The sequence below is a fragment of the Seriola dumerili genome, unplaced genomic scaffold, assembly GCF_002260705.1.
Source record: "Seriola dumerili isolate Sdu_G_001 unplaced genomic scaffold, Sdu_1.0 BDQW01000609.1, whole genome shotgun sequence".
Classification (NCBI taxonomy): Eukaryota; Metazoa; Chordata; class Actinopteri; order Carangiformes; family Carangidae; genus Seriola; species Seriola dumerili.
In genome coordinates, this window is record NW_019174864.1 from 1,149,373 (window position 1) to 1,169,164 (window position 19,792).

Consider the following 19,792-nt stretch of genomic DNA (forward strand, 5'->3'; position numbering starts at 1 on the left):
ATAATAAAAAATATATAAACCAAGCTCTTTTAAATCCCACAGTTTCCAACCTTCATTGACAATTTTTATATCAAAAATGTAGAGATTTTTTTTTTGTCCTGCATCACCCAGTTTTGGTCTCATGCTGACATCTTTTATGGTTTTTGAGGAAGTGATGGGGGAGTACCCTCCACCTCTCCCATTGACTGCAATACAAATTCAGTAGCAGGTGTTGCTGGGCAGAAATAGTCATATCTGATTCTGATTGGCTTAAACTCATTAATTCGTAGGATTTTAACTTAGGTATGAGACTAATTGTAAGATAAATTAACACGGTGTATTTACATCTATATGCGTGTACTTCTGTGTGCTTATTGATGTGTGGTTCTTTGTGTGTGTGTACATGTCTTACTATAATTGTGAGGACAATTTTGGTTAAAAACCATTATTCTGAGGTCATTTTGGTCGGTCCTGACAACTTCAAAGGGCTGTTTGAAGGTTAAGCTTATACACATTGAATGACACACAAATTCCAAAACCACAATACAGGTATTAACTGTATAAGTGTCTCAACCTGGTAACACAAGCTTTTCGGAGGCTCTACAGTAGACAGCCCTACTGGCACACACAACAATACACACACACATATTGACAGACACACACAAACACCATCTTACTTTTTTGATATTCACCTTCAAAATAAGAGTCTTAACCAGGTAAAAAGAATTTACTGGAGGTTCTGTTGTGCAGCTCAACTGCTACACACACACACACGTTGACAGAAACACATAAACAGCATCTCCACGATTTGGATTAACCTTCAAAATAAAAGTCTCAACATGGTAAGAGGGAATTATTGGCTCTGTTGTACAAAACCTACTGCCAAACACAGAAGTACAGACACTTTTAAAATAAGAGTCTCAAAAAGGTAAGAGGTAAGGTAGGTCATAAAAGTTCGATCTTAGAAGCCATCGTCTATATGGGATATAGTGACATAGCTTTATTTGCAGATCAACTTTTGTTAGGGCATGTACATGTGTGTATACATGTCTTGCTATGGTTGTAGGGGGAAATTTGGGATTGAAACCATCAGTGTGAGGTTATTTTGGCCAGTCGTAACAGCTTCAAAGGACTTTTTGAGGGACACCTGTAGTGACTGAGGTCAGTGTCAGGATAAGTCTCTACGACATGAATAAAACTAAAAGTAAAGTCCTTTGTACAGATTGTAACGTGAGGAGTGAAGTACACACTGTTCAGATCTGTTCAGATCTGCTAATTAATTTAGCTACCTTAGCAGTTAGCACTAGCTTCTCTCTCTCTCCCTCCCTCTAGCTTGCTCAGTGGTGTTGTGTAGAGGATTGTGATGTTTATTACATCTTTAGTGATGTTTGCTGTCTTTGGGCACACTCGCTAACTGGAGCTGCTCTTGTCTATCCCCATCTGTGTGCACAGCAGACTTCAGACGTCACTTTACTCTTGATGTGTAACCAATCAGACGGTGCTGCAGGCAGGACATTGCGACACGTTTGTTGAGTTTACTGTCAGATCTCCCGACATGTTTTGTACAAAAACAAATTGCTGAATTGTACGTTCTGTCCATCTGTCTAACTATGTTGTTATGTATCCTTGGGCATTTTTAAATGGTTATGGAAACGAAAATTCTGGAGCTTTCTTAGTGGATATATGGCGTACACCTGCGTATCGCATAGACTACACCACTGGTTGTGTCAGATTTCTTATTGTAAAACACTTTGCGCTACATCTCTTGTATGAAAAAGTGCTCTATAAATAAAGTTCATTATTCATCATTATTATTATTATTATGTTATATTTTTATTTACAGACCCAACATTAGTAGCTGTCTAATACCTGTAACTGGATTTTTGAGCAGAAATAAAATCAGAAATTTTCAGGTGAAGTCTGCAGAGTTACCTGACACACATGAATACAGCTACACTGTCAACTCAAAGGCCATGAGTACACAACAACATAACACCATGATGAAGTTTTCTTGTTATTGAGTGACACTTTGCTGTTGTCAACAGGAGGCATCCAGACGTTTCTCAATGCCGACACCAGGCCTGGAGAGTCAGCTCAAACAAGAGAACTTCATCCTCGGCAGCTCAACGTAATACTCCATACCACCAACCATTTCATTATGAAGTGCATCTCTTTATGGTGGACAGTTACTTACCTCCCTCACTCTCTTGACTGAGATCTGCCTTTCCTGTTGTGTCTCTGGGGATGTTGAAATAAAATGTGATTTGTTGTTTTGCAGCATGGATCAGGTGAAGGGGGTTCTGACACTGCAGGGAGAGGCTCTGATCCAGGCTGTGAGTTGTACCAGTTCTCATCAAAGCTTTATTTCCGATTATATGAAAATTAAAACTAATGTGTCTCCTGTTAATGTTTTGCTTTTCTCAACAGGACATAAACCTGAAGGTTGCAAAGAGTAGCCAAGTGCTGCACTTTCAGTTCAGAGAGGACAAGCAGTGGAAGCTGCAGCAGGTACAGTGTGTCAGTGTGTACCAGAGAAATGGAGAACCATTTCTTTCCCATCTCTGTGTGCACTAGCAACAGACAGCAGATACACACTCACCAAGCATTTTATGAGAAACCTTTGCACCTGCTTATTCATGAAATCATCCAATCAGCCAATCACGTTGAAGCAGTGTATAAACTCCTGAAGATGCAGGTTAGGAGCTTCAGTTAATATTCAAACATCAGAATGAAGAAAAATGGGACTCTGCTGATCCCCTGGACAGTCTCTAGAGTTTTTACTCAGAATGGAACAACAGCAAAAGCATCCAGTGAGCAGCAGCTCTGTGTTGATGAGAGAGGTCAGAGGTCAGAGCAGAATGGACAGATTGGTTGGAGCTGACAGAAAGGCTACGGTCACTCAGATAACCACTCTTTACAACTGTGCTGAGCAGAAACCTTTAGAGTGAGCAACACCTCCAACCTACAACAGCAGAAGACCACGTCAAGTTCCACTTCCTGTCACCAAGACTAGAAACCTGAGGCCTAATTTTCCCAATAATGGTTGTTTTAACCATGCATTTGTTGAGTGTCCACGCTGTATGAGTAGTCCTACAACATGTTGTTTCACTGACTGACAGCCATGCTAGCAGCTCTGTGAGGTTTACTTACCATTTGAGTTAGCGTGGAGCATGATAGCATTTGCTAATCAGCATTAAATACAAGTACAGAAGAAGTCCTGTACAGTGGCATGTGGTCAGGACACGTAAGACAAGCAGTTACAGCTAAAAATAGACATCAGCTAGAATGACACTCAGAGCACATACCTCTGCCAAGGTTCAACATTTTCTTCCACCAGATCTGGATTATGATCTGGATCTGCACCAAATTGTGCAAACTCATAGATCTCAACAACATGAATGTGCCTAATTGTTTACATCATGATCCAAACATGATTTCCCAAGAAACTGACAAAAATATAGAAGAATGCCCAAAGGCTGGGCCTTGTCTAGCAGAGTGGGGAGCAGCCCTTTTTTAACGTCTGCACATTGAGGATAATCCTGAGATCTTTGATGGGCTACAGACAGGTGTGCTTGTTAAGCTGCTCTTGCACAGATTATTACATGCACGTGTGGAAGCGTGTGGAAACTACTTTCACTCCTCCTAAGCGCAACAGCAGCAAGTAAACGATCGAATGACTGTGATCTCAAATCAGAATAAATTATCTTAGTAATCATCTTGGTCCAGATGTGTGACGGTGGGGAGTTAGGGTGAAGCAGATTTTACTAAACTACTACTAATCTACTAAGTAACTGCTTTTGTAAGGCAAGCTTTCACTGACATATTTATTTGATGTACATATTTACAGTTAACCATGTGACATAATACTCAAGCCTTTTAATTCTATTGTGCCTTTTAGTTTTCATATGAATCCCTTTTCCTTTGTGTTAATCGAGATGCTGTAAGTGTGAGAAGTTAGAAACAGGAAAACAGGATTCTGCATTGTCACCAGAGTGTGTCATTGTCAGTTAACTTACTAAACTTACGTATAGTACCTTTTAAGTAAAAAATGTTGCTTTTTTTATGAAAATTATGTTAATACTCAAACCCTGCCTTACTCATCTCTCTCACCATTTCACTTCATCTATCAGATCCAGGATGCCAGGAACCATGTGAACCAGGCTCTGCAGCTGCTGAACAGCCATGATGAGAGCTACCACTTCAAGACGGGGGCTGAGGTTAATAAGGTCTGTACCCCCCTCAGGGCAATGATCTGAACATGGATCAGATCCCAGTTTTTTACTGTGTCACTTCCGCTAACTTCATGTTTCCATTGGTGCTGTAGCTAATGGATGCAGTGATGCTCCAGCTGACACGAGCACGAAACCGCCTCACCACACCGGCCTCCATGACGCTGGCCGAGCTGGCCACCAGTGGTCTGATGGTACAGGCCAGCGGCAATAAACACTACACTCACACACTGCTTAAACACACCAGAGTCTGGTAGACAATGAGTTCTGATCAAATCTAATAATAAAGATGAACAATATTTTAAATATTTTTTTTAATATTACAAAAACAAAGATACACTATATGGCCAAAAGTATGTGGACACCTCTGTTTGGGCTGTTTTTCCTGGTTTGGTCAGGACCCCTAGATCCAATGAAGAGAAAGAGAAGTAATTCACAGAGGTTTTTGTTTTGTTACCCCTGATGCTTTGACTGTGCATGGGGTCAATGAAATGTTCAGACCACATCATTTGGATACTTTTCAGGGGTGTGGAGATGAAACATTATCCTGGGGCAACAAGCAAAGGAACATATCAGAAAACTTAAAGTTGCCGAAGTGTCTGCACAGAGTCCTGACCTCAACCCATCCAACACCTTTGTGATGAACTGCAACACCGACTGTGAGCCAGACTTCATCACCAACATCAGTGTTGGATTTCACTAAGTCACTAAAGACATATATACATAGACATAGCTGCATTGGTCGCTTCAGTCCGTTGCTGGGATACGTCAGCATTGTTGCCCTGTAAACTAATAGGAATAAATGCAGGAGCTGCAGGTTTTCTGGATAAAAAGCCCTATAACATCTCAACCGAGTCATTTTTATATTTGAGGGTTTATGGTATACGTGGATAAACAATAAAAGTTTTGTCTCCAGTTTCTTATAATCGTGATAGTTTAGGCTGTAATATATTTTCCATAAGAGGGAGTGTGTATCAATGGTAGGTTTACATGAATTCAATACTTATGTGGTGGAAAATAATTCATTGTCATAAAGAATTGTTAAAACTAGTGAGTAAAATAAATGAAATAAAGAAAATGAAGTAAGATAGTAAGACATTATGGCAGTCAGTCTTCTCTCTATGTTTTTATCAGTGAAAGGATGAGATACAACATTATTGATCCCAGAGGGGAAATTTAAGTGTTAAAACCGGATGACATATTTACATAATAGGCTGAACCCTATGCTAGAAAAAGTGTAATATGGAATATAAGTGTAATGTAGTATAAAGTGAGATGTAGTTATATATAACAGTGTAATACAGCAGTATAACATATTATTATTATAATAAATATCCTGAATACAATGAGATGTAACATGAATATATTATAATATTATAGTTGCAGTGTAATATTAGATTTGTAATAGAAAATAGTAAATGTAGTGTGAATAGTAGTTTCAGTGATGTGAGTTTTAAGAATTCCTTATGACAATGAGTTATTTTCCACCACATAAGAATTAAGTTCATCTAAAGCTCATGCAAACCTAACACTGACACACACTCCTCCTTATGGAAAACATTGATTACAGTCTAAACATTCAGGGCCCATATTCACAAAGCATCTTAAGGCTAAAAGTAGCTCCTAACTTGCTGATTTAGGAGAAACTCCTAAAAATAATGGGCGTGTCAGTCCTAACTTGAGGACTAACATGGACTATTTTTTTTTACTAAGAGCTATTCATAAAGTCACTTAGTGCTAAATGTAGCTCCTAAGTCTGGGAGAAGTTAGAGGCAGTCGAGAGGACTCCTAACTCACTCAGACCAAATCACAAAGAATCTTAAAGAGCTGCTGCCATTCTACGTCACAGTGTTCTGGAAACCTTACATGATGCTGAATTACTTAAAAGATACGACTCAATCACGAGGGAATAATGATCGTTGTGGAGTTTGTGAAGGATTAAATAACATCTCCTACCAACCGAAACAACCTGATCAGTGTGGACATTAAGTGTTTGGCAACGCTCCGTTACTTGGCAACAGAGAAAAGCCGATCTATCCACCAAACAATAAATGCGCTGTGACCCGACATCATAGCACAATTCATACGATTTCCTTTAGATGTTCAACAACACACAGGTTGTGTTGATGCTGCCTGTACAGTTCTAGACTTTGTTGTACAGTGTCCAGGATCTACACAAGAGTCATGAATCTTAATGGAGAGTGACCGGATCAGCTATTTGAAAGGATCATGTTCCAGCTGGATGTCACCTGGTGGGGGACAGTGGAAATCTTCACACACCTCAACCCACAGCTGGGACCACAGCTACATTACAACAGGTACAGGTACAACAGGCTGTGGCTAATAGGCTGCCAGTTAGCTTTAGTTAGGCAGTCTAGGACAGCTTCGGTTTTTTTTGTTTTGTTTTTTTTTTCCATTGAGAGAATTGAATGTAAGATTTTATATTAAAATTAAATTCTACCGGGTCGACACAAACCTAATCATACAGATGCATTGCGGAGAATGCTTTTGTAAACAGCACCTAATCTGTTATAATTTCATTTGTATTTGTTTATTTCTCTGTTTTTTTAATTATTACTGTCGGATGTTGTGCATGCGTTTTTACCGGCACAGGCAGTCTTTCATCAACCAATCTCTGTGGTTCCTGTGTGGGAGCTCGTCCATGAAAACTGACGTCAGCCATAGCAACAGAGTCACACTCTTAGCTTAGGAGTTTTTGCTTCTCCCTACTAAAAGTTGGTCTCAGCAGCTTTATGAAGAGGGCTTAGAAGAAAACTTTTAGTTAAAAACTTTTAGCGTGACTTAGGAGTACTCTTAGTGGTACGATAAAATGCTTTGTGAATACAGGCCCAGGATTCTAAGTAACAAAACTTTTATTTTTACTCCGTGTAGATCATAAAACAGTCTTACCCGGTCCAATTTGGTGGTGACATTGACATATGATCCAGCGGCCAATTCGGCATGTACATGTATATATCTATGGGAGCAGATCCCAGCAGCAATAGCTGCTGTTCCCATACTTCTGGCCATGTGCTGTAGTGTGTGTATAGAGCAAGATTTTCACTGGTCTCTGGTGACTAAACTACATCACAACCCGAAAGACAAAATGTCAATTGACTTAGCATGAAACCTTGTACTGTTCCATTATCCATGGTCCATGTTCCTTTCTTTCTCTGTTTTCCCTTTCATCATCAGAAAATGTTCACCCCTCCCATGCCTGGGGATGTGATGGTGAACTTTTACATCAACTTAAGTAAACTGTGTCTGACTGTCTACCAACTTCACGTGCTGCCTCCCAACACCACCAAGGTTTGAACTTGTGACCCTCTGCAACACTACATGAAGCTGCACACAGTGCTGAGTGACTGATGTTGGTATTTTCTCTCTCGTCTTCACAGAACTTCAAACCTGCTGGAAGCTCAGTGTTGCATAACCCTGGCGCTATGTTGTAAGTACTGCTTCCTTCCTTTTCTTTATTTCTTTCTGTAGTGTACAGTATACATGAACATATTAAAGTAAATAACACAAACAATATTAGGGACTATCCTATGGAATGTCACCTAAATCAATATTAAATAAATCCATAAATAAATAAACAAATACATACAAATAAATCCTGAAATAATTAAATTAGGTAATAAATGTAGAAATAGATAAATAACTGTGAGTCAGTTGTTTTAAAAATGACATTAATTTATTTATTTTTTATTTCATTTGCATTGGTCTGACGCCCCCTCATTTAAATATAACAGATGGAACTAAAGAGCAGGGAAATAAATGTGACATTAGGAAATAAAAGTCACCTGAAATAAATGAAAAGGTCATTTTTAAAATAAAAAGTGATTTATTTATGTATTTATTTACTCACAGATATCTTTATTTTTACATGTATTTATATATTCCTACGTGTATTACCTAATTTATTTATTTCAGGATTTATTTCATAACTGTTTTTATTCATGTGTTTATTTAATATTGATTTAGATGGCATTCCATACTATCCCACATTCAGGAAGTGAAAGTATATCTTTAATGTCCCATTGATCTCTCTTCACGTTGTGCTATGAACGTTTACCTCCACAGTGAGCTCAACAACAACCGTTTCGAAGTGAGCCATGTTCACAAGGTGGAGTGTGTGGTGCCTTGGCTCAATGACACGCTGGTGTTCTTCACCATTTCCCTGCAGCTCTGTCAGCAGCTCAAGGACAAGGTGTGTGTCTCTTCTGGAGGACAGCTGTGCCACAGTTAAAGGACAGGGTCACAGTTTTTTCAAGTCCAACAACACTCATCAATCAATCAAACGTTATTTGTCGAGCACTTTTCAAACAGGTCAGTGCTTCACAGAGCTAAAAAGCAAAAAAAAAACAGTAATAGTTAATAATAAAAATGCATAATAAAATAATATACAAATAGAATAAAATACAATTTACAACATAGATACAACAAAATAAAGTGAGTAATTACTAAAAAAAAAACATACTTTATTAAAAGCCAGGCTGAACAGGTATGTACGCTTGCAACTGCTCTCAGGTCCTAATGGAGACTCTGAGCATAAAAGCTAAAAGCTGCCTCACCAAAATTTTAAGTCCTGCACTTCAGACTGGTGCCAGAGGACCTGAGGAATCATACTGGTTCATATAGTGTGCGCATGTGAGACATATCTGCTGGTGCAAGACCATGAAGTGCTTTAAAAACAAGTAAAATAATTTTAAAATCAATATGGAAGCTGACAGGCAAATAATGTTTGAAAAAAAGAGCAACATGGAGCCTCCGCCTTGCGGACCCACCACCCGCGGGAATGGATTTTAGGGTTGGGTGCAATGCCGACCAGGGAGGAGGCAAAGGCAGGAACCTAGGCATGCTGACTCCCTGTGTTGTAGACTGGTCCTAGGGATATGGAATGTCACCTCTGTGGAGGAGCCTGAGCTGATGCGGGAGGTGGAGCGTTACCAACTAGATATAGTTGGGCTCACCCCCACGCATAGCAGGAGGCCTGGAACCAAACAAGGCGCTGGACTCTCTCCTTTTCTGCAGTTGCCCAGGCTGACAGGGAACGGGTGTGGGGATACTCACAAGCCCCCAGTGGAGCACCTTGGTGGTGGAGTTCTCCCCGGGGAACGAGAGGGTCGCTGAGCTTGCTGGCTCTGACTGTTGTGTGTGCTTACACATCAAACAACAGCTCATAGTATCCAGCCTTCTTAGAGTCTCTGGGTAGTGTCTTGGAAAGGGTTCCACCTGTAGAAACCTGGTGGGGCATGAGGGGGAGCCTGATCAGAACATGAGTGGTTCTTTGTTATTGGAATTCTGTGCTAGTCATAGTTTGGCTATAACAACATCATGTTTGAACATAAGGTAGCTCATAAGTGTACTAAGTACCAGAGCACCTTAGGCCAAAGGTCGCTGATCGATTTTGTGGTTGTATCATCAGATATGCGGCCGTATGTTTTGGATACTCAGGTGAAGAGAGGGGCAGAGCTGTCAACTGATCACCACCTGGTGGTGAGTTGGATCTGATGGTGGGGAAGACTGCCAGACAGACCTGGTAAACACAAGCTTTTAGTGAGGGTGTGCTGGGAACATCTGGTGGAGGCCCCTGTCCTGGAGATCTTCAACTCACACCTCCAGAAGAATTTCTCATGCATCCCAGGGGACATGGAATCCGAGTGGGCCATGTTCAAAGCCTCCATTGCAGAAGCGATGGTTAGGAGCTATGCTTGTCGAGGCGGCAACCTAAGAACCCGCTGGTGGACGCCAGTAGTGAGGGAAACCATCAAGCTTAAGAAGGAGGTCTTTAGGGTTTGGTTGGGGTCTCCAGAAGCAACAGATGGGTAGTTGCAGAAGCAAAAAGTGTGTGGGAGGAGTTCGGACAGGGTATGGAGGAGGACTTTCGTTTGTCCTCAAGGAAGTTCTGGCAAACCGCTCAATGACTCAGGAAGGGGAAGCAGGGCTTAGCCCAGGCTGTGTTCAGTCAGGGAGAACTACTGACCTGGACTGGAGATATCGTTGGGCAGTGGAAAGAATACTTTGAGGAACTCCTGAACCCAGCTAACATGTCCTCGGTGGAGGAAGCAGAGTCTGAAGACTCGAGGAAAGTCTAATCCATATACCTGGCAGAGCTCGCAGAGGTGATCAAGAAGCTCCTTGGTAGCAAGATGTGTGGAGGACTTGGCTTATACGCCTCTTCAATGTCAACGCCTCTTCAAGGGCAAGGACAGTTCCTGTGGAGTGGCTAACCAGGGTGGTGGTTCCCATTTTTAAAAAAGGGGAATGAAGTGTGTGCTTCAATTACCGGGGTATCACACTGCTCAGCCTCATTGAGAAGTTTACTCCAGGGCGCTGGAAAGGAGGCTCTGACCAATTGTTGAACCTCAGATTCATGAGGAGGAATGCAGATTCTGTCCTGGCCCTGGAACAGTGGACCAGCTCTTTACCCTTGCAAGAGTACTGAGGGGGGCATGGGAGTTTGACCAGCCAGTCTACATGTTTTTTTTTTTTGGTCTTAGGGAAGGCTTATGACCGTGTCCCCTGGGAGACTCTGTGTGGGGTACTGCTGGAGTATTGCTACATTGCTACCATTGCTTTGGTCCCTGTATAACCAAAGTGAGAGCTGTGTCTGCATTCCCCGCACAAAGTCAAACATGTTTTCAGTGATTGTTGGACTACACCAAGGTGTTGTCCCTTGTCTCCGATCCTGTTAGCTGAGGTGGGGAGTGTGTCCACTTTGGGAACCTCAGAATTGCATCTTTGCTTTTAGCAGATCATGTGTTTTTGTTGGCATCATCAGAGTGGGACCTCCAGTGCTCACTGGAACAGTTTCCAGCTGAGTGTGAAGTGGCCAGGATGAGAGAAAGCACCTCCATGTCTGAGGTCGTGGTCAGCCAGAAAACAGTGGACTGCTCCATCCGGGTTGGGGGTGAGTTACTGCCCCAATCGAAGGAGTTTAAGTATCTTGGGGTCTTGTTCACGAGTGAGGGTAAGATGGAGCGGGAGATCGACAGGTGGGTCGGGGAAGCATCAGCAGTAATGCAAACGTTTTACCCGGCCATTGTAGTGAAGAGAGCTAAGCCGGAAGGCAAAGCTCTCGATTTACCAGTCGATCTTCATTCCAACCCCTTACCTATGGTCATGAGCTCTGGGTAGTGACCGAAAGAATGAGATCGCGGATGCAAGCAGCTGAAATGGGTTTCCTCCATAGGGTGGCTGGGCTCAGCCTTAGAGATAGGGTGAGGAGCTCGGACATCCGTAGGGAGCTCGGAGTAGAGTAGCTGCCCCTTCACGGTGAAAGGAGCCAGCTGAGGTGCTTTTGGCGTCTGATAAGGATACGAATGGGAGAAGACCCTGGTGTAGACCCAGAACTTGCTGGAGGGATTACATATCTCATCTTGCCTGGGAATGCCTTCGGATCCCTCAGGAGGAACTGGAAAGCGTTGCTGGAGAGAGCAACATCTGGAACCTCCTGCAGCCACAGCGACCTGGCCCCAGATAAGCAGAAAATAATGGATGGATATGTATATGTATGTGTGTGTGTGTGTGTATGTGTGTGTGTGTGTGTATGTATGTATGTATACATTAAGATATGACATAAGCTTCAGCTGAACTTAAGAATGCGTATTTGTAGTCTTCCATCTCTTGCATTGAAATCATTATGAACCGATGACTACAGCAGTAGTCAGTTCCTCCAGAAAGTCGCAATGGCAATAATTAATGCAAATTCAACCAATCCCTGTGAATTCTGCACAACCTTGTATTTTTGTCCAATCAACCCTACTTTTCCGCAAATTTGATCAAAAATCATCATAGTTTCCTGTGAGTTATACCAGTCCCTGCGCAAAACCTTGATGTACGTCACCAAATTCACTTCCTTGTTTCTGGTTTTGAAGCATGCTGTGGAGCTGCACACATGTGTGACATGAACGTCTCACATTTACCAACAAACATTATTGTTAAAAACTGTAAAGCGATTCCCCGATGTTTTGCATGAAAGCGGGGTAGAGCTGCCGGAGCCACCGGAACAACACAATGCTACTTTTTTTCTCCTGATGAAATAAAATATCTACAGTTCACATAATCCAGTTGATACTTATATACATTTTAAGCACATTTACGTCTACGTTATAAATTCATGTGTCTGTGAATGTTCTCATTCGTCCAGGTCATTGTTATCTCTCTCTCAAATTAAATCGAAGGCAACTGGACTTGTATTTGTCTGTGGAAGACGTTTCGCCTCTTATCCAAGCGGCTTCATCAGTTCTTATGTATTGGTCTCTCTAGTCCGCACTAGTCTGACGCACTAGTCAGACTAGTTTAATTACAATTGAAAGAAAAGAGATAAATGAAATAATATATAATATCTAAATATATACAATTATATATAGAATATAAAAATTAATAGAAATAAATTAGATCAAAATAAATAAGATCAACTATGTTCTAAAATTTGTGTACTTCCACAACCTACTGAAAACTACTATACATATTTTCAGTATATAATAATAATAAATAAAAAAAAAGTAGAACAAAATAAATAAGATCAAATATGTTGTAGTGCATTACACCATCATACTGAAAACACCAAAACATATATTCAGCATTTTGGTAAACTATAGTCAACATATTCCAGTCAGTAGTCTGGACCAACTCTGAACCGGCAAACTGCTTCAGATGACACACTTCTACGTACTTCGCTAACGTATGCCGAAATGTAACCAGGAAGGGGATGGGGGAAGAAATTTGTTGCAAAACAGAATGCGGCACAATAATCATTTCATCTTGATTATCTTGTTTTCATAATTGTTGGAAGCAAAAATCATGATCAAAAATAGAATTAGATTCATCGCCCAGCCCCAACTCATTGTATAACTGCAGCTTGTCTGAAGACACACTAAGCTCCTGTCTCCTCCTCTCCTTGCAGATATCTGTCTTCTCCAGTTTCTGGAACTACAGACCTTTCTAATCCAGCTCCAGTCCATCCTCCAGAATAACCACAGTGTAAGGGACATCCTGGGAAGGGTTTTATTTTTTATATATATATATATTTGTCATCCAGTCTGAGCTGTTGCAGGATGAGGCAAAGGAGCCAATCAAACACTGACATAGATCAATATTTGCCATTCCCAGTTGTGTTAGGCCAGCTGATTGACATTCCTTATGTGTGTGTAGCATTTCACTGACTTGAACCTCTGAGAGAATGAATGTGATTGTTGTTCATTTGTTATTATAATTATTTTTTTGTTAAATTCAAGCAACTTAATACTTACTGAGTATTTATCTGGTTCTCATCCCAAAGGTTTCGAAATGTGTTGTTGTGTGAAACACTAATGTGTGTACTCAGGGTTGGAGGACGAAGCGTATAGTCAGAAGAGCTCATGGTGGGAGAAATAGCATGTTTGATTCTTACAGGAGATGATTCAATAATGTTTTAAATCAGTGTCTCACTGAGTGATGGGGAACCACATGAACTAAACACTTTCTGCCAAAGTTACAACAGTTTTCAATATTGTCAACTCACAACTTAAGTTTTGATTTAGTTATGAATATTTTTACAAATCAGGAAATAATCAGTGTAGTTCCCCACTTAAAGGAACAGTTCAACATTTTGGCAAGTCCTGTTCTGTTTCTTGCCATTCGTGTCTGCATGATAACTATGAAGCTATAGCTGGCCGCCAGTTAGCTTAGCTTAGCATTAAGACTGAAAACAGGGGCTGACAGTTCCCTTACTCTGAGGAGGATTCTGGTTCAGCTTCACTAATTCCATAATCCTGCTTATTTACCAGTGACAGATAATCAGTGTCTGAATTCACTTCCCTGTTTGTTAGGACCTGGATATGTGGAACTGTTCAGCTACCAGTCGTGTCTGTTGATGTAATGTGTGATTGTCTGCTCTGTGTTCATATTTATTTTCCATATTTTGCACGTTGTTGATTCTCTGTGAACCAAACACTAATCCAATCATGAACAAATGACTTCATTCCAGTAAGTGTTATTCTATTTTGAAAAGCTGCCTGTTATATAAAATGTGGAAATTATTTATCTGTGCAATAAAATATTCTAAACAATAAGCTGCACATTAAAGTCTCCTCTCTGCTACATATAAACATGTCTCCATTACAGTGCAGTTCTTTATGTTTTAGTGCTCAGTGATATAAATCTCAAGTACACTCAGTTCATTTCATTGATACATATTCTCCCTCTGGATCCTAATGAAGAGAAATCTGTTATCTTACAGCAGTGGTTCTCAGTGTGACACGTGGGGGTCCCCAGCAAAAAAGGGAATTATTTATTTCCACTATAATTCCATCCATAAGTAACAGAATGTATGATTATTTTGGTTCATGGGTTTCAAACACTTTCTGTAATAAAACATCTAAAAGCAGAAACCTTATCATTCAGGGTTCTGTGGTCTAATTAGTGTCAGTTTAGGGTCCTTGATGTGAATCAGTTTGAGAACCACTCTTACAGTAAAGAATATGCAGAAGCTGTAACTCCATAACCACTATGCAGTTGCATTGTCAGTAGACCCACCGGAAGAGTTACCCAGGACAGGTTTCATAAAGACAGACTAGACTCGGATCTACCTGCACCATCCATGATCTGACTCAAGCATCTTAAACACAGTCTGTACCTTCTGTCTCTAGGGGTCTCTCCATCAAAACAATAACAAAAGACAATGTTGGATGAAAGAAATAGCGTGGGGTCATGGGAGTTGTGACCTCCCGGTTTGGAATCCTTCAGTGTCAGTGGTTCAGGAAATCAAACACACCCAGTGATTCTAACCGTTAAAAACACTGAATAAAGCAGTTTCACATTTAAAGTCAGTGTTTGAGCGACGCTGTACAAAGGACAGAGACTCAGGGAAGAGTTGGAGCTAAGATTGATGCTAACCTTTGTTCTGATTGTTTCTCTGATAACTTATGAACCAGACGTTCAGCAGGTTTTTACCAGCAGCTGAATTATCCAGAGGTGTCCTCCTCTCCATAACAAACACACCAGGGGATTAAAACCAGTAGAAACACTGAATAAAGCAGTTTGACTTTTAAAATCAGAGATTCACAGATGCTCTTGATGACAGGACGTCTCCAGCAGCTGGGAGCTGAGCTGTCTAACATTTCCTCAGCTTGGCCTGTGCATGTTCTCATTTGTCCAGGTCATGGTATCCTAAAGGAGTTTTAAATCAAAACGCAACCGGACTTGATTATTTGTTTGGGAACTGGGTTGGCCAGTCCCAGCCTGGTCAGATGCGTACACGAACTGATGAAGCCTCTTGGATGAGAGGTGAAACGTCTTCCCAGACAAATAATCAAGTCCAGTTGCGTTTTGATTTAAAACTCCTTTAGGATTTCCTCAGCTTGTTTCTCTGATAACTGCAGATCAGAGGTCTGACGACTAAAATCCTTCATCTGGTTCAAATATAGAGTTGAAAACCTCCAAGATGTACACTGACACATGATCATAGAGGATATGATGTCATTGACAGGAGAGCAATGACACGTACTGTTACCATGATTAAAATCACAGAATTCTCTGGTTTCAGAATTGATGGAAACATTTGGGATAATGTAAGAACACAACTCAACATCATATAGAACACAGGTCTAGATGTGGAAAAGTTACATGTTATAACTTTAAGTATCAAATATAACAGTAGTCATCATTATGCAGCAGACTTGCTACTGTGATTGATTCGTCATATATTTTGTCTGTGAAGGTTCTCAGTCATCCTGGTCATATCACTGAGTCCGTCTGCACAAAAACATGTCAAAGATGAGGGGTTTGGTTACTATTCTAACAGTGCTGGTGCATATTGCCCCGACAACAGAGAGAAACTCCCTCAGTGGTGAAACAGTGATGAGATGTGTTTCAGCAGCACTTTACAGACACATCTGCCTCCTGTTTAATGATTCATGCCTTCATGTGGGTCTGTGTACTTTGTCATCTTAAAGTGTTCCATGAACGAACAACACCACATGAACAGAGAAACATTTACATTTTTATTACTTTTATCACTGAATAAAACCTTCAAATCAAAAAATGAACAAATGGAACAGGAGACTTGTGTTGAGAACTACAGAGACAGCTGAGAGTTTCCACCTCCTCTGGTTTCCTAGCAATAAACAACACACAGCAGTGACAGTCAACAACATCACATAGGTAGATTTCCAGGAGTGAATGGCTTGTGAACATTTCATTCTATGTGCACATTTGTTAACAGACAGTAAAACAGTAAAATCAAAGCTGCTGCTTTGGCACAGGAGTCAAACTGAGACTCTGCTTCATCAGTCACCTTCACAACACTTCATCATTTCAGCTGTCATGGCTCCATAGCCACGTTGTCTATGCCCACCTTCCATCTGCGTGGCTGTGGAGGAAACATAAAGGCAGAGAACACACAGTTAGCCTGGTTTCACTTCATGTCACTAAACGACAGGTGAACTATTTTATCTGGGGTAGCACATCCTGAGTCGTTGTGCTGAACTGAATTCATTGAGCCAGCACTAGGACACTATGTTAGGCCCAAAAGTATTCCCACAATTCCTCAAAATTCCCAGGGTGCACCACTGTTTTTTAAAAGCAGAGCTTTTCAGGTGACTTCCTTGTTGGAAGTAAGCAGCAGAAAAAAAATCACTCTCAGCATTGTGTCCTGTTTATGGCGGAGTTTTCAAATATAATGTATTTGTTTGGTGTGCTAAAGTTTTCAAGGGTTTGCTGAACAGAATGATGTAAATTCATTTTACTCTGAGCTTCTTTGTTACTGATCATCTGTGTTGAGCTGTTGGAGTCATCTCAGCTGGATGTCCACTTCTAGGAGAGTAGCCACAGAACTGAGTCAGTATGTCTGACTGATGAAGATCTAAAGTGTTTGAGACGACTCTGTAACATGGTTCAGTTATAGCTTCCTATAACTTTTTGTTATAGGTAGAGTATATTGTGCTTTTTTGTTGTGGTGCTATTAACTCTGCTCCCTAGGTTAGTTTGACATCACCCGCTTGTCAAAGGGGGGATTCCACACCAGGCTACGCTGTACACCCTCGGACCACCCACCTGTGCTGGAGCTGGTCTTTCCCCATCTGCAGCTTGTCCCTCCTTTTCCGTCCTTTGTGCCCTATCCACCAACTCCCAGCCTCCTGGGATGTAAGACCTGATAAAAGCCACAGTGCGCAGACGCCAGGGGTGGCTTTGATTTGAAGTGAACAGTCCGCCTCTGTGCCTCTCATTTCCTGTTGACTATGTGTAGCTTAAACTTTGAATTTAAAGACAGTTAACTCATTGTGAGTGTTGATTTATTATTAATTTGTTTGAGGCACTTGTTTTGTGACAGGATTTTTATGGGCTATAGTTGTTTTATTTTCATACACCTTGTGTTGTGCACCACATTCAGTTTTCTTTTGTTTCGAACACACTACTTTATTGGTGGCAGCCTCCTGTGTTTTGGTTAGTAGGTAAGTTTAGGTAGGCAGGTTATTAGTTATTTTTTTTATAGCTTTTATTTTAATAGCTGTATATAAGCCAGTGGAGGGGCTCAGTTAAGAAAACAGTTTTTGTTTTATTTGGTTCATGATTTGGTGCCACCTGCTGTCCTTCCCTTTGTTCCTGGCCTGGTGTTCTCGTGTTGTTGTTGAATTAGTCACCTGTCTGTTTGAAGTTTGTAATCTTTAAGTTGACTATTGGTTCATTGAACAATAAAAGGTTTTGCTTGCCAGATTATATTGGCATATGTTGCTTTCCTTACCCTAGACCCCTGCTGGGTTGTAACAGAGCACGTTCATGTGAAAGAGAGGGAGTTGTTAATTACAAGCAACATCGTCAGATCCATGAGTAAGGAACTTGACATGATATGAGAAGGAACTGACACCTGCAGGTAAATTCAGTTGTAGTGACGTCCTAAAGTGATATTCAACAAGGTGACATGTAAACAAACTACAATAGAAAAGAAAGTAAAAATAATTACCAATGTTTAAAGTCAGACTAATGTAATGAGTGCATGAATTATGAAGATTCTTTGTATTTTCACTCTTCAGTCTGATGATGAACAGAACTGTTTAACTGTTTTCTTTAAAAACCAGAGTGGAAACATGCAAGATGTCTACATGCAAATATCTACTGCTCGTTATTATTGATCACTTTATTGTAAACTCTTTTGTCCCTGTCAGGATCCTGTAGGAATGATGATCTTCTGAAGTTAACCTGTGCCGGAGCAGGTGTTCAGCGTCAGTTACTGGTGATTTACCCTGGTAACAAGTGAACCACTGTCATAACCCTGACAACCCAGAGTTAAACCTGAGCTTGCCTCACTAACTACAAATCCTGCTTTGTAGAACAGGTCTGAGTCAGCTGTTGTTGATGTCATCAGTGTAGGGCTTGACATACACTGTGAATGTTTGAATAATGTTTTCAACATGGACAAGAACAACACAATGATTTGTGTGTTATTAGTTCAAATAGATCTGATCACATTTATATAGAAATGTAGGTCATTTTTTGCCAAGGTACTGTGTGAACCTTCACCTGTTACATAAGCTTTACTAGTTATGAGTGTGTGTCTCTGTATGGGCTCTACATCCAAAATCCATGGCTCCACGTCTTAATTTTTTACATTCATTTGAATTTTTGAAGGACAGAGCATGATGTCAGACTCAGAATTCAGACCTTCAGAAGAAATCACAGCAGCTGAAAACAGAACACTACATACTGTAAACAGGGAGATTTGTTTAAGTCCTTCAACCTGTTGGCTCTGAGCTCTGGTCTGAGCATAACAGGACAGAACTTCTGAGAGTTAAGCTCTCCTGACAGCCAGCACCTCACAAGAGGTGTGTGTTTTCCTTTCGGTCTGTCCTTTGTGTATGTGTGTGTGTGTGTGTGTGTGTGTGTGTCTTACCTTCTCATCATTACAACAGCAGCAGCAGCAGCAGCGGATGAGAACCAGGATGACCAGCAGCAGAACCATTCCTGACAATACACACAGACAGAGGACAGGTAGTCAGTGATCAGTGTAGGACTGTATTCATGTCTCATACAGTTGCAGTCAGACCCTGTTACGGCCGCCGCTCTGTTCACTTCTGTTGTGCCTAATTTTCCTGTCTGCCAAGCTGCCTGCACAGTCCACCCAGATGCTCCACCCTCTCTGTCCTGATTGGTGCGGCCTCCAGGCTCCTGGCAGCTCCGCCTTCAGCTCACCTGGGTTCCTGATTGGTGCGGCCTGTTTGCAGCTGGCCAATCCCAGCCGCCCAATCAGGAGCCAAACGCTACAAAACTCCTGCCAGCCTGTCAGTCCGGGCGGCTGACTGTTAGTGGCAGCTCGCCTCTTTGTTGGAAGTTTGTTTTTTGTGAAAAGCCAAGATAGCAGATACTGGTAGCTTGTTGTGTGTTTTGTGTTTTGTACTCCTGGTAATCTGGTAGTGTTTGAAGCTTGGAAGTGGGGTCAGGTTTAGATTTTACTAATAGACTGATTCTGCTGATTCCTCCACCTGTAGAAATGACTTTTGTTATATACACTAGGTGCAGGGGTGCTGTTCCTGTTGTGTTTTGGTTTTTAGTTAGCTTTGGTAGCCAGCCTTGTTTTTCCTTTTACTTTGAATTAGTTAAATAAT

At 41.1% G+C, this 19,792-nt stretch overlaps 1 protein-coding gene and 1 long non-coding RNA gene across 2 annotated transcripts in view; one reads left to right on the plus strand and one right to left on the minus strand.

Moving 5' to 3' along the window:
- Positions 1-14,255, plus strand: part of rogdi (rogdi homolog) — a 23,556-nt gene extending 9,301 nt beyond the window's left edge. Inside the window, exons 3-11 of the mRNA XM_022764942.1 lie at positions 2,025-2,107; positions 2,258-2,312; positions 2,407-2,487; positions 4,110-4,205; positions 4,304-4,402; positions 7,404-7,517; positions 7,607-7,656; positions 8,292-8,418; positions 13,120-14,255. Coding sequence (XP_022620663.1) covers positions 2,025-2,107; positions 2,258-2,312; positions 2,407-2,487; positions 4,110-4,205; positions 4,304-4,402; positions 7,404-7,517; positions 7,607-7,656; positions 8,292-8,418; positions 13,120-13,161 — 747 coding nt within the window. The 3' untranslated portion in view covers positions 13,162-14,255. The remainder of the gene's footprint in view (positions 1-2,024; positions 2,108-2,257; positions 2,313-2,406; positions 2,488-4,109; positions 4,206-4,303; positions 4,403-7,403; positions 7,518-7,606; positions 7,657-8,291; positions 8,419-13,119) is intronic.
- Positions 14,256-16,182: 1,927 nt separating this feature from the next.
- On the minus strand, positions 16,183-19,159 carry LOC111236279. Its single transcript, XR_002665716.1, has 2 exons — positions 19,081-19,159; positions 16,183-16,563 (listed from the first exon to the last, which is right to left on the minus strand). It is a non-coding gene; the product is annotated as an uncharacterized LOC111236279 (long non-coding RNA).
- Positions 19,160-19,792: the final 633 nt, after the last annotated feature.